The following is a 14,687-nucleotide window of genomic DNA, read 5'->3' on the forward strand; positions in this document are numbered from 1 at the left end:
TATAAATAAATGTTGATGTTGATGATGATGGTATCTGTGCCCTCAAAGCCACACCTAACAGGATATACCAAAGGCCAAAGATTAAGAACTGAGGGCTGAAGTAAGCATGAAGGAAATTAAATGCTGAGGCTGTGTCATGTAACTAAATGTATCCCTCTAAGGTTAACTGGGGATGTGTACGCCCATCTGATGTCATATGGGAGGGCTAAGGATTAGTCTATAATAGTGATGGGTAGAGAGTAAATCATTCTCTGGAGTTTCAGGACGTTGCCTGTCTACCCTTCCTTCTTTAGACGGACCTCTGTGCCTGATATGGTTTGTCAGGCTGTTCTCCGGTTGCCTGTTGTCAGTTCCTGATGTGTCTGGTGTTCGATTGTGGAGGTCCTGGTTGCGCCTGGTATGCTGTTTGGTAAACCACCCCCGTTTGCGGATGTCCCATTGGTTAAAATGATGGGATACCCTGGTTGACTGGCGTGTGTCATACTGACTTCATCTTTCTCCACCACCATATTTTGTTTGCAAAATTAACTCCTTTTATTATTGCCACAATTATGTCTCGTGTCAAAGTTCAAGGAAGTTATTTAAGTGAAGTGATATGAGCCGTTAAGCATTTTAACACTCTGTAAAAAGGAGACTGTTACATGGCAATACAACAGGCAATAAGACTGAAACAAGTAAAAAATAAAGTGTTACTTTAGGTGAATGGAAATATTCTCAATATTCTCAAACACAACTAACATAATTTTTTGAAGCACAACAAAGGGTCTGATGTAGAGTCGGATATAAGTCTAACTGATCAGCACAAAAAGCAGTTTTAGCCAGGGATACGTCTCAGTTTGCACTCCGACTGAGTTGGATCTCCCCCTTTGCACCTCTTTGCACTAGAGAGGTGGAACTGGGAAGGTACTGGGTGAGCCTAACAATGTAATGGTGTGTTCACACTCTTCATATGCTATGATGAGTTGAAAGCAGCCGCAGATAGTTCTCTAGCAGACGTATCTATTTCAAGTTTCTTTCTCCTAGTGCAACAGACCTTGTTGTGTTTTTTTTACATTATTTTATTTATTCATATATCTGCTTTTCAGGGCTGCTCTGACTAATACACTTAAGTGTATCATGCACACCGGCCCATAAGGCAGATAAAGAGGTGTGTTTGTGCAATTTGCATAGTATTCTGAGTTACTGTGTAAATTACGGGATGCAATTTACACCTACGATTTCAGTGTAAATTGCACCCAGTTCTACATCAGACCAAAAGTGTTCATAGCCTCAACTCTACAATGAATAACCAAATCCCCACACCACCATGCTACAGGTTTGCTCTTTTAAGAAATATATTAAGGGACTCTTAACATCTTAACACTCCATGCAGTACATCACATTACAAACATGAACAAGTTTTGATGTTTTTGCCATCAAGTTTCATACTTTCATCAGCAAGCAACCACACTGAGAAGAATAGGCAGAGAGAAATAGAGGATGTTGTGGATGTCAGGCCAAATAGATGCTCTGACTCAAGAGATACATAACTTGAAATTGATGATTTCAGATTTCATACCACTTGTGAGAGACAGCACGGACTGGCACTGTGAGTGAGTTCCTGTGCCAGACAAGATTTCAATTAACCAAAACCCCATGCACATCAAAAGGATGAAAAACACCACTAGCTCCATAGTGAGAATGACACAAAAATGAAATGGAAGACATGCAATCTTATTGACTTAAATCAGATTTCTTTCATTTGAACATTTAGTGGACCTAATTGTACTGACACAACTGTATATTACACGTTACTGTATTTACTGTACTGTATCTTGCAAAGTCTGTGCTTTGGACACTTTCTTTGTACTCCTCAGGGACACTACTTGAACATTACTATGACTTGGATATTTAACTTTGAATTGTTGACCCAATAATACTGTCTACATTCAAATTGTCATCCTAACTATATTGTAAATGTCATTATTGTCAATTTGCCAACCCTGTCTACATTATGATGTCGACCATGTAAATGTCGATCATATGTATCCCATCTCTTGGTATGGGGAGTAAATGTGTTTCAGTCTGTGTTGTGTACCCTACCCTGAGTCAGGTTGCAAGCATAAAAGAAATGTGCTGCATCCATACAGGGAACAATGCAAAATAAACTAAGAAGCATGTTTATGTAACAAACCACGGGACATTTTGTTTTGTTCTAATATAGTGTTAGTTTCCATCATAACTGTAAGTGTTGAGTTATCTCTAATAAAAATTCAGGTAGCATTCTATGTGGAAGAAGTGTACCTTTATTTGGACTGAGGTCATGGAATGAAATGTATTGCAAGAGAGAGATTTTAAGGAGTAATGCTGTTATAGTCCACTTTTCCTATGTAGCGATATAATACAGGAGAATAGTGAAGGCAATTATATGAGCATATTATTAAATACAAAGCAGAGAACAGATTATCAAAACAACATATGAAGTGGATGTTTTTGAATAGAGTGACCTGCACCTTAGCTGTAATCATTTTGTACAGAGGTCATGCTCAAATCCACTGTAGATGCTATAATAAAGTGCAGCAAGTGTCCATAGAGAAAGTGGATGTCCCTAAATAAAATATATGACTAAAAAGTTTCCCTAGGCAGTCCAAATAAAATAAAAGTTGATACTCTCGGAAATAAAAAAAAAAAAGTTAATCTCAGCTTAACCAATGCATAGTAAAGATTTCTAAAGCAGTCTGATCCTTGTTGTGAAAGGGTTAATGAAACAATCTATACCTACACTTATAAAAACACTGCCAAATAACTCACCAGGCAGAAGCGGCACACTTATCACTTTCCAGCAATGACATCCATCCATATCAGAGGCCCAGATATTTGTGACATTAAACAGGAAGTATATGCAGGAGTTATTCGTATCTGTAGCATCCAAAGTCATCAAAGCTCCTAATTCCCAGTTCTGCACATACCAGGGGCAATCACAGCTACTTGCTGTAGTAGTGTATGTCTTATCATACTGTCCAGAAACACTTACTACTGTGTCATTTATAATATTATAGTATGATATTCTACTACCAATTTCCCAAGATTCTATCCAGTACAAGCGACTGCAAAATAAGAATTAAAAATTAGGAAATACGAAAAATTTAGAACAAATAAGTTTGCGATCAAAACTACAAATTCAATAGAAATATTTTGTCTTAAGAGCAGCAGAACGAAAATTAGACATATAGGGGCTCATGCAGAGTTGGATGCAGACTGTGTTGCCAGCATTTAATATGCTTTATCTCTGTTCATGCTCACAAAGCACTAGTTACATCGTATCTAGCGCATACGGTCGCTTGAATTGGGGGCATGGGGGAAGGAAGGGGCATGTAAGGGCATGTTAGAGCAAATATGACTTATGTAGACTGTGACACAGATGCATATGCACCTTTTAGGTGACAGGAAGCTTGCGGGTGCTCAATCACTGCTGTAAGTGATGACCATCAGCTTAGATGCGTCTGGCTCAATACTCAATATACCCGTGGGATGCAATTTCCAGCAGCATTTTTGACAGAAACTGCGTCCAACTGTATATGAGGCATATAGTGAGCCAACATCGGGCAGTGTAGTATACCTGGTAATATTGAAAAATTGCCTCTAAATGCAGCAAATGTCACCCTAAAAAAAGCTTGATGCCTGAGAATGATCTAATTGAAACTGATTGGATCGTTTTTGAGCATCACAAAAATTGTATCGTACATAAGCACTCTTGGCTGTGTGTGCAATCTACTGCCAACCCCCATGTGATCTGACTTGAGTAGCCAAATTGGAAATGGATCCTAATGCTTGGCACCCTAACAGAGAGACAGATGTGGCAAATATATCGGCAGCATTACAATATATTTTAATGTATATTTAATATTGTCCCATGGAGTATCTTTTTTCCTACATAAATTTGCTGTTACAGTAATAGTGACTGTACTTGCACATTTCAAACAAATAAAATATGCATGTTTTTACATTTCCTTTTGTTTTCAAACTATGCCACCAAAATACTCATGTTGAATATTATGGTGGGATGGTTTGAAGACGTATGGTTTTGAAGAGTATATGATCTGTTTGTGTATTCATGATAAAAACTTCACACATTTACTTATTTTTTTATCCAAGATTGGCAACATGATGATTACATGCTTACAACTACTGGCTTAGCAGAGGTAACAGTTTCTATAGAGCCCTTCATCTGCCAGGACCCCTGTCTCTGCTACCCTTGCTGCTTCAGGCTCTCCACCTGCCATTTCTTCTGAGCACTGTCCTCAGAGCTGCAAAGCACCTTGCCCGCAGCCACCCTTGCTCGGTGTGACTGTAGACACCAACAAGTCATTTAAAACCCATGTGTGCGAGACGGCGTTCTAGGTAATGCAAATGAAATAATATTCAAAGTGAAGGAAACTCTGACATCCCCTTCATCAGAAAATGCAGAGCTACATGCTGTGGAGCAGAGGTCGGTGGGTGAGTAACAGCAGCCAACCAAGAAAAATAAGTGAGCGGATAAAAGGGCATGGTGTTCTCTACTAGAAACTTTGTCAGCCCCTTAAAAATTTGTGCTTTGGAACCCACAGTTTTCAAGTTATTCCCCTGGATAATTCACAAATGATTGTATAAAAGCTTCTGTTGCTTACTGCTGGAAAAATAACCATATCAAATTTGTTTATAACATGAAACATCTATAGTGTGTGTTCCATTTTCCAACTGACACGCATTAACTAAATTTCAAAATATAGTAATCTGTGCTCTTGTGGGTGACTCACCTGGGTATCCGAGGTCTGGTAAGTTCCTCCGGCATGGTCCCGGGTCCACGGCTGCGAATCAAGTGTGATTCACCGCCAGTTCCTCGTGGGCCTTTTGACTTTTTGGCACAGAGAGAGCCAATCCGAGCTCAATTCGTCACCACGCACTGTTACGACGATGCCGCATGTAATGGGCGCTTCAGCAGCTATTTAAGCTGCTGCGCATCGCAATTTTCTTAGTTCGACGGTCGGGCCAGAGAGAGAGGATATTGTGGGACGTCCGGCGTCAAAACAAGGTATAACAGCTGGGTGTTGGTGGAAAGAGTGTCCAGTGTGTTTCTTAGTTACCACTCAGGATCTGGTAAGTGCCTTGGTGTGCTAAGGAGGGATTTGTGGTTTGTGTGCCCTTCTCCTCTAGGTGCCTCTGACATTTTGAATATTCGACAGGATCCTGACCAGAGACTATGGACCAAGAGGGGCAATAGCTACCGGCCAACCTCCTGCTACCAGCTGTCCAGCTCCTGCCAACTTTTACAACTGGCCCTGGATCCACATGTAAGAGAGGCATTTTGGCCAGCATTCACTACCGTGGGGGCAGCACTCTTGCATATCCCAAAATTTGACAGGAGAAACCTGATGCTGTCTGACTAGGAGTAGCGACTACAAGGGACTGCACGACTGTATGGTGTGGACGAAGCAATGATGGTGTAGTTGGTGCTTAATACCGCCGCCTCTCCTCCACTCTGATCACCTCTTCCCATTCCAGAATCCAGGACTTTTCCCGTGCAGCCCCCCTTCACTGGAATGACCTCCCTCGCTCCAGCCGCCTCTCTCCTACTCTGTGCTCCTTCAAACGTGCACTCAAAACTCACCTCTTTCTGAAAGCCTACCAACCATCCACTTAACCACCATCTCCTCCGCTCATTCTCCCCTCTCTCCCATTCCCTCAACTGGCTCCTCTTGTGCCTGGTCTGTTTTACCCTCCCTTAGGATGTAAGCTCGTATGAGCAGGGCCCTCTTCCCTCCTGTCTCCTTACCCGTTCTTCTGCTCCATGTCTATTGCATCTGCCTGCCTGGAGTTTCTGAAGTATTGGTACTTTTTGTTTATTGTTCTGTACTGTTATACCCTGTTAGTCTACTGTTTGTACTATGTGTGGCGCTGCGGAAACCTTGTGGCGCCTAACAAATAAAAGATAATAATAATAATAACTGCCTGGAGGGGGAGGCTCGCCACACAGTTCTGCTCTGTGCCCGGACCAGCTGAAGACGGTGGTGGACATTCTTGCCAACACTTGCCAACCTGTATGGGGATCCATTCTCCACATTGAGTAAACGGTTCTTCACTTGAATTGAGCGGAAAGACGAGATCATTCCACAATTTGCCATTGCTCTCCAGGAGTTAATGGTGGAGCTGAGAAAGAGAGATGCAGAAGGATTGGGGAACCTGGACTGATTGTTGAGGAAATAGTTTGTCATGGGACTCCACAATGTGCATCAGAGAAAAAACCTACGGTATCGGATCCGTATCATGAGATGAGTGTCCTTCCATCAGATGCAGATGGATGCGGCATGGGAGATTGAAGAAAATTATGGTTCCATGGTGATTACCTCACAGCAAGTCCAAGTGCCTTCTCAGACTATAGACCAAGTCACCCAGCCCACGGAAGGGTGCGTGAAAGACCTGACGGGAGTGATCCATTAAATGAGGGAGGACATGGTACAGATGAAAATAGAGCTCACTGCTCTGAAGCAGGGTGAAGAAACCCTGAAAGACTCCGGTGCTGGCAGTGTCAACGACTGGGGCATATCTACTGGAATTGTCCAGGGGCCGGCTTCCAGCCATCATTAAACTAGAATCCCTTGCTGTCACAGGACTGACTGTAAGGGAGTTCTGCACTGAAAGCAACATTATTAACTTGTGTCTTTTAGACAAGGGGTCACAAGTCACAACCATGACAGAGTCTGGATTCCAAAAGAATTATGGAAATTTGCAGCAAGATACCTCAGGAGCCTGAGTGATCCTCACGGCCGCTAATAGCTTGCCCATGCCAGTGGTGGGGGTGGTTTAGATGGATATTGAACTCTCACTCAGGAAGAGAAGTATAAGTGTGGTCGGAGGGCCGGAGCTAGAGCATGTGCTGGTTATTCATGGAATGAAAGTCCTTTGAGGATTAGATCAGATCCTGTGTTTGGAAAAGAAGCCCGGCTACTGGATTGAGTTAGGCATACAAAGACTGGTACAGCAAGTATTCCATAGAGACACTCTGCAGTGCGGATTGGAATCGGATGGTAAGGAGGCTGAACATCTAGGTTCCATTCACACAAATCATCAGCAGGTTCTAGCTACACCATCCCAGCAGGAACTCTTGCTCCAGATGGAGGTGGGTACTCAGTGGTGTTTGGAAAGGAAGTCAGTCTTGGTATAACCCTCAGCAATTGTGGAGCCGGAAGGGTGAGTTCGAATGCTTTGCATTTTTGCTCACTCCTTGGCCATCATTCGGAATGGGAGGGTTCCCATTCGTTTCTGTAATGTGGGTGATCACCCACAGAGGATCCATCTAGATACGCTATTGGCCAAAGTGTGGCCAATGGATGAGAACAGTGTGGAGAGCCGACATCAACTGTCCCTGCACGCCGATCCGAGTAGCCCCTGGATATAACGGTGTCAGTAGAACAGAAGGAGCAGATCATGGATATGGCTTTGGGTGAATTGGAACCGGGAGCTGAAGAGAAACTTGAGTGTTTCCTGTGGAGGAGACAGAGAGTGTTTTCACGTCTTGAAGAGGATTTCGGGTTTACCAACCAGTTAGAGCAGGAGATGCAGTTCCCGCGAGGGAGCGTTATTATCAGATACCACCTAAACTTTACTGACACTCCAGGAGTTAAAGACCATGTTAAAACAAATGTTGGACAATCATGTAGAGCAAAAGTCCATAGGCCGCTGCCATCATGCTGGTACGGAAGAAGGATGCAATCATTAGCTTCTGTGTGGATTACCGGTGACTGAATAATTGTACTGTGCGAGATGAATATCCACTGCCTCGAATCAAAAAGTCCTTGGCTGCGCTACTGCAGGCCAGATACTTCTCCACCTTGGATCCGGCGAGCAAATACTGGTAAGTTCCTCCAACAGAGAAGGATCGGGAAAAGACGGCCTTTATCATGTCCATGGAATTGTTTGAGTTCTGCTGGATGTCCTTTGGCCTCACCAATGCCCCAGTGCTGTTTTAGCACCTGATGGAGGGATGCTTGGGTGATCTCAACTTTGAGGCATTGTTGATTTACTTGAACGATATCATTGTCTTTACCCCCACCGTTGAGAAACATCTTTTGCATTTGGCGCTAGTGTTCCAGAGATTGGAGGGTTTTGGTCTGAAGATGAAACCTCAAGTGTCACTTGCTGAAGGCTAGGCTGTTCCAGGAAGGTGTATGACCCACAACAGATAAGGTGGCTGCAGTCCTGGACTGGCGGACACCAGACACAGTGACTGAGCTTTGTGCCTTTCTGGTTCTGGTAGGGTATTACAGGTGCTTCATCAAGGACTTTTCTAAGATCGCTGGCCCTTTGTGTGATCTGCTTCAGGGAATCTTCGCTTGTACTTAAACTGACATCAAAGCTTGGGGGATTAGTCAGGAGAGAGCCTTCAGTCATCTGAAAGAGGAATTGACTAGGGCACCGGTGCTGGCTTATGCAGACTTTAGCAATCCATTTACCTTGTACTCGGATGGAAGTAACCAAGGTCTTGGGGCAGTGCTTGCTTAAGTACAGGAAGGTAAGGATCGAGTGATTGCCTACGCCAGCTGGACTCTCCAAGAGTCAGAATGGAATCCGGACAATTATAGCTCCTTCAAGCTGGAATTTATGGCAGTAGCATGGGCCATGACCAAGAAATTTGCAGAGTATCTGACAGCAGCCGAGATGGAAGTGGTAACTGATAACAACGGTTTAGTACACCTTGAATTCCATAAAATTGGGAGCCCTTGAGCAGCGTTGGCGATCTCATCTGGCCAAATTTTTCTATAAATTCTGCTACCGACCAGGGAAGAGTAATGGGAATGCCAATACCCCTTCCTGTTTTCCTAGGGAGGTTGCCAACAGATCCTGGAATGAAGACTGAGAGGGAGTAGAAATATCTGACCTCACTTTAGTGTGAAGTTCTGGTCGCAATAGACTAAGTGAGAGTACTGTCTGCACCACCATCCTGCAGAAGGTGATACAAGACTGGGCTGGGGAGCAGGGGGAGGATCCAAGGCAGTGACAGAGGGTCTATATCAAATGTACAGCATTCAAAAGTCTAAGACTACTCTCTATCACCCCCAAGGTAACAGTGCTTGTGAGCGCTTTAACCTGATGCTGCTTCAGATGCTGTGAGTCCTGAAAGAAGATATGAAGGAGCACTGGACTGAGTTTGTTCAAGACTTAGTGTGAGTCTACAACAGACATGTCAAACTCGCGGCCAACAGGCCTCATGCAGCCCAAACCATATTTTTTGCGTCCTAGCCAAGGCCCAGAATAAGTTGGGCATGACGTCATCATGCCCAACATTTGCAGTGAGGAGCACACAGAGAGGACACTTGAGAAAAAGAGAAGTAATCATTAGATACAAAAACAGTAGAGAAGAAAGAAATCAGTAGAAAGGTGAAGGGGAGCAAAAGCAGCGTGAAAGGCACAGTGTGAAACAGGGGAGACAGGTGAATGGGAGCAATAGCAACATGGAGGGCACAGTGTGAAACAGGGAAGACAGGTGAAGTGGAGCAAAAGCAGCATGGAGGGCACAGTGTCAAGCATCAGAAAGAAAACATTCAACTTTATTTTTGTTTTTTCTTATGAGACTTCTTTGTTTTCTTGCAGCCCACACAATCTTATTATTTGATTATTTGGCCTAAATGGGTTTTGAGTTTGACATGTCTGGTCTACAACAACCATGTGCATCTCACTATCGTATATACTCCCTACTATTGGATGTTTGGTTGAGTAGGAAGAGGCATTCAAGAATTGGTACTGGAGTCCTCAGAGGAGCAATGGACTTTGTTGGGCTGGGAGGAGGAGCAGAGACAGCGGTTAAAAAATAGCTTGTGAGGTAACAAGGAAACACATCAAGGATAAGAGGCATGTTGGATCCAGAGAGAGAGAGTACAGCTCTGTTTTCTGTCGAACAACGGGTACTGGTACATTTGGCAAGGCCAGGAAAGAGGTTGGATGAGCAATGGGATTTGATCCCCTATGTAGTACAATGTCGGTTGGACCCAGATGGCCTGGTGTATGAAGTGGTCTCTACAGCTGGAAGTAGAGGAGTGGTCACTGGCCCCACCAACCAAACCTTTACCTTCCCCAGCTCTGGAGTGTACCAGTCGTGCCAGTTCCTAAAGTTATTCCCGAAAGAGAGCCCTTCTTGGGCCCCATTCTGGTGTTCCCTGAAGCAGCTCAGCTGCCTAGAAGATTAAAACAGAGTAATCGGGGAGTGTCCACCTTACGCTTGGCAGACCCAGCGTTCATCTGGTCACAATCTTCCCTTGCAGGGACTGCAAGGAGAAAAGTGTGGAGGGGATGTAGGGGACTCATTTGGGTATCCAAGGCCAGTGAAATCCTCCAGCATTGTGCAGAGTCCACAGTGGCAAATCAAATGCGATTCACCACCGGTTCCTTGTGAGGTGGTACAGGGAGAAAATCAGTCTTTAGAATATTTGATGCTGTGGCAAACCAATCTGAGCTCACTGCATTACCATGCAGTGTTGCGACAATGCTGTGTGACATGAGCACATCAGTGGCTATTTAAGCCGCCGCATGCCGCCATTTTCTCAGTTTGATGGCGGAGCATGAAGAGAGAGGACATCATGGGACGTCCGGCGCCAAAACAGGAAAAAGAGGAGAAGGATGCCATGCAACAGGAGCAAGGAGAGAGAAGACACCAGGCAGCAGAACACAGTGCAGAGCAGTGACAGGGAGACCTTGTAAGGCTAAGACCTGCCCTGCCACGAAGACGTTGTGGAACCCATCCAGAAGACGCCAGGACTAATAATGTCAGTGGCTGGGCATTGAGGACAGTGGCAGAGTGGAACACAGCGGGGAAGACACCGGAAGAGGTCAGGATTCAGGTAAGGCCCCTGTGGGCACTCCCTCTACCATTCCTCCTGACCCGCACCACTGTCCCTATCTTCAGGTACAAGGCCCTGCCACCTTACGGGGACAAGGCCCAAGCTGTAGTAGGATTAACTAGGGAACAAGAGCCCCCTAAGGACCCCCAAGAATCCCAAAATCTCTAGTGTCCCAGAGGTACCAGAGGGGGGGGGGGGAGAAGAGTACCAGAGGGAGAGAGGTACCAGAGCGCCACTAAAAGTAAAGTCAGTTATTGGATAAGGGCGATTGAGGGATATTCAAGTGATTAAAGACTGGAACCGGTCTGCTCCTATTGAAGGTGACTATTTGTATGGTAATCCCTTTTCTGAGGTAGCTAGGGTTACTAGGACCCCTGTAGTGCCCCCTTGAGCTGTAGTTCAACCCCCATCCTTAGCACCCCAATCCCGATAATAATCCATTAGAAATCAATTAGCTCGTTATCAACCATGTCGGCAAATGAGGTCAGAAGATGAGGCAGATGGCCATTGTCAACCTATATTTGCTTTTTTTCCAACTGCACAAACAGGCAGACTGATGCTGGAATATCCAGTTTGGCCATGTATATATGCACAGCAGGATCTTACAGCCACACTATCTCAATTTTGTCATAAGTGTAAGTGAGTGGAGCTAATGCTGCACACTTCAGCAGAAACAAGAGTGCTTCAACTGTATTAGTAAATATGAACTATACTATTATAAACAGAAAGATATAGAAGTCAAAAGGAAGATAGTAATCAGTGATAGTATACCTAAGCAATGGATAAACTAATATGGTGTCTATGGACAGCTTTGGTGAGACCTGAGATGTGCTGATAGTTTTTAGAATTTTCTTCTTTTGTGCCAGGTCAATAAAGAAAAGGTGGGTACCATTCTGTTCCGAAAGTACAGCTACATAAATAAGTCTTGTGATCCAGTCCACTGTCATACTCCGACTGCCAGAGAGACGTTTATCTTCCAGTAGCTACAAATAACACAAAGTTAGATTGTTTCTGAAACTTTAGCTAAATTCAAATGTAATAATAATCTAATAATTCAATTTTCATGTAAAATATCAAGTGCTTATTATTTTTTAATTTTAAAACCTTGCTGCTTTTTGTCTGTATGAAAAGAGCTTAACATTCTGAACAATACATGAAAACACATTATGTTTTAACAGTTCCCACTTATAGTTTTATTGTGTATATTGATGTGTTTATCTCATCTGAATCATCAAGATGATTTCTTTTGTAGCAAAACTAAAAAAAAGGTTAAATTTAATGAATACCACACTTAACTTCATATGTTGAGTGGTTTATTATCATACAAAACAGAGATTTTAAAGTGTTTCTATTATTTTCAATGACATTCGTTTGTGTAATTTATAGTTGGTATTGCACTGTATTATGAGATGAGCCATTGTAATAGTTTTACCTAGATATGTACGCAGATGTACTCAATCATCGCTAGGTAGAAAATTAGTGATAGAGCAGAGGCACAAACACATGACAGTTTAATTAATGATACAATGCAACAATCCTATGAAACATAGTGGCACAGCAATGGAAGACAGGATGACAGTTTAATAAACTAACGGACACCTTTAAAAGCCCTGGCTTATAGAATGGTAATTTTATAAAAGAAAATAGACAAAGGTAACGCTTGACCCAGAAGTGGAATGGTGGGAGAAAGACATGGACACAATATTTTCAACATTAGACAGCATGTGTCATGAAACGTAGAGAAGTAGAAATCAAACCACATTAGACAGACAGCAGCATCAATAGACATTTAAAAAATGTGTAGCTCTCCAAAAGTGGGCTGCACCCAGAAGAAAAATAATGGAACCACAGAAACATTATTTTTAAAGTTAGACAGCAATTCTCATGGAAAGTAATTAGGCAGTAATCAGATCTCATTAAAAAGACATTTGTATCAGTAGACATTTAGAAAAATAGATAAATGAAGGTGGGCTGCACCCAGAAGAAAAATGGTGGAAGAAAGACCACAGAGACAATAACATTAGACAGCATGCATCATGGAAAGTGAAGAGGCAGTAATCATTGCAAAGCCAACAATACTGACATTGACAGTATTATTAGGTGGACAATTGAAATCTCAACATAATTATTAGGTCGACAATTCAAAAGTATACAGTATTATTCTGTTGACAATAATATCCCTCATCAACACTGGAATATAGCATTACAGATTGTGTTTGTAGTTGGCGACAACAGTATTCCTCATACAATTTGTAGTTCATTTTAACGAACACCAGTTTTTCTACATTTCTGGTATGTAGTCTCCTCCAGATCACTCACAATGTTTCCAGCTGTGCTAAACACTTTTTTCGAGTACACACTGGAGGGCGGGCAGCTTAAGTACACCAAATGGCCTTTATTTCCAGAATTTAAACGGACTGTCTGAGATGCTAATTTGTACATTATCATTAAAAAAATCCTACATCATTCTACTAATACAAGGTGTATCAGATTGAGACATGAAGGAGGTGTCAATATATTTGGGCATTTACTTTTAGCCTGACCAAATGTCATAATAACCTTTCACATTGGTGTGCTGTGCTGACTCATCATTAGTGCGACTTTTAGAAAAGGGAAGTTTTTTGTGGCAGCAGCATTTGTAGGAGAAGCTGAAGCAGGGGATGTGTCATGTGCCACTTAAGACTACTGCTTGCTTACAAGGAGTAGTTTGCATCTGTCAAGGTTTCTGTCAGTTGGAAAGAAAGACATTACATATGACTTATACCTAGGATCAAGCATGGTTGTCAAAATGTAGTAATCCAATTTCAAGATGCTGCAAACCCTTGAGTCCTGACATAGTGAATAAAGAACTTCATGTACAAGGCCAAGTGCAACATGCTTAGCAGAATCGATAAGCTTCATCTCCTCCTCCAGCTTCTCCAGCTGTTTTTCCAGTAGTTTAATTAGGGGTCTGACCTGAGACAGGTTGGCAGTGTCTGAACTCACTTCATTTATTACAATTTGAACTGGTTTGAGTAGCTTGCATAAAAGAGAAATGATTCTCCAGTGTGCTGGAGTAAGGTAACATGTCCTCTCTCTTCCTATCTCATGGCTTGATGTGTAAGTCTTAAGCTTAATGCTTAATTGTTGCTGTTTCTCTAGTCACTGAAGCATACAAAGTTTAGAAATCCAGCTTGCTATTGGTGATTTTGCTATTACATTCCAGAATTTTTCAAATAGATTGACACCGGTATGTTTCTTGGTGAAACTAGCAAGACAGATTGCTTGTGAATGACCTAGCTTTGTGTGCTAGCACTACTATGCTGAAAAGATGAGGAGTATGATGATAAAACTACCGACCCTGCATCTGATGGTGATACATCTACCCAGTGGGCTGTTACGGTCATGTAGTTTTTTGTTTAATTAGTGCCACTTGGCCAAATATCCGTAGTTAAGAGAAATGGCATTTTCTAGGGACTGAATTACTTTTTGTCTAACCACAGTACAGCTGAGGATTTGCTATTCTGAAGAAATGGTATTGAGATGGAATTTAGTAGCGTGGACACATGACCTCAACTAATCTGCTAAAACCTGAAGCATTCATAGTGGAATTTGGACGTTCATCCAATGTTAACATAGCTGTCATGGCTTTAGTGATCCGCTGTGCAACAGGATGCTGGCTATCATTTTTGGTTCCTCGTGAACTTGCTTCACAGACAATTGTTGTTTAAAAACTATGCTTACTTTTATTGGTCCCCTTCTGTATAGAAGTATCACTCCCTGCAGCAACAGCAGCTGTAGCATGCAAGGATGCCTCCTGAGAATCATAGCTTGCATTAGGGGAGGCTGCTTGTGGCT

The 14,687-nt window shown here is 42.8% G+C and overlaps 1 protein-coding gene across 1 annotated transcript in view; it reads right to left on the minus strand.

The window, feature by feature from the left end:
- The window catches only part of ROS1 (ROS proto-oncogene 1, receptor tyrosine kinase), a 245,980-nt gene that overhangs the window by 116,020 nt on the left and 115,273 nt on the right, over nt 1–14,687 (minus strand). Inside the window, exons 22-25 of the mRNA XM_075200923.1 lie at nt 11,622–11,833; nt 10,082–10,187; nt 8,069–8,406; nt 6,041–6,165 (exon numbers count right to left, since the gene is read on the minus strand). Of these exons, the coding sequence (XP_075057024.1) occupies nt 6,041–6,165; nt 8,069–8,406; nt 10,082–10,187; nt 11,622–11,833 (781 nt within the window). The remainder of the gene's footprint in view (nt 1–6,040; nt 6,166–8,068; nt 8,407–10,081; nt 10,188–11,621; nt 11,834–14,687) is intronic.

This window comes from Mixophyes fleayi, chromosome 3, assembly GCF_038048845.1.
Source record: "Mixophyes fleayi isolate aMixFle1 chromosome 3, aMixFle1.hap1, whole genome shotgun sequence".
NCBI classification, from domain to species: Eukaryota; Metazoa; Chordata; class Amphibia; order Anura; family Limnodynastidae; genus Mixophyes; species Mixophyes fleayi.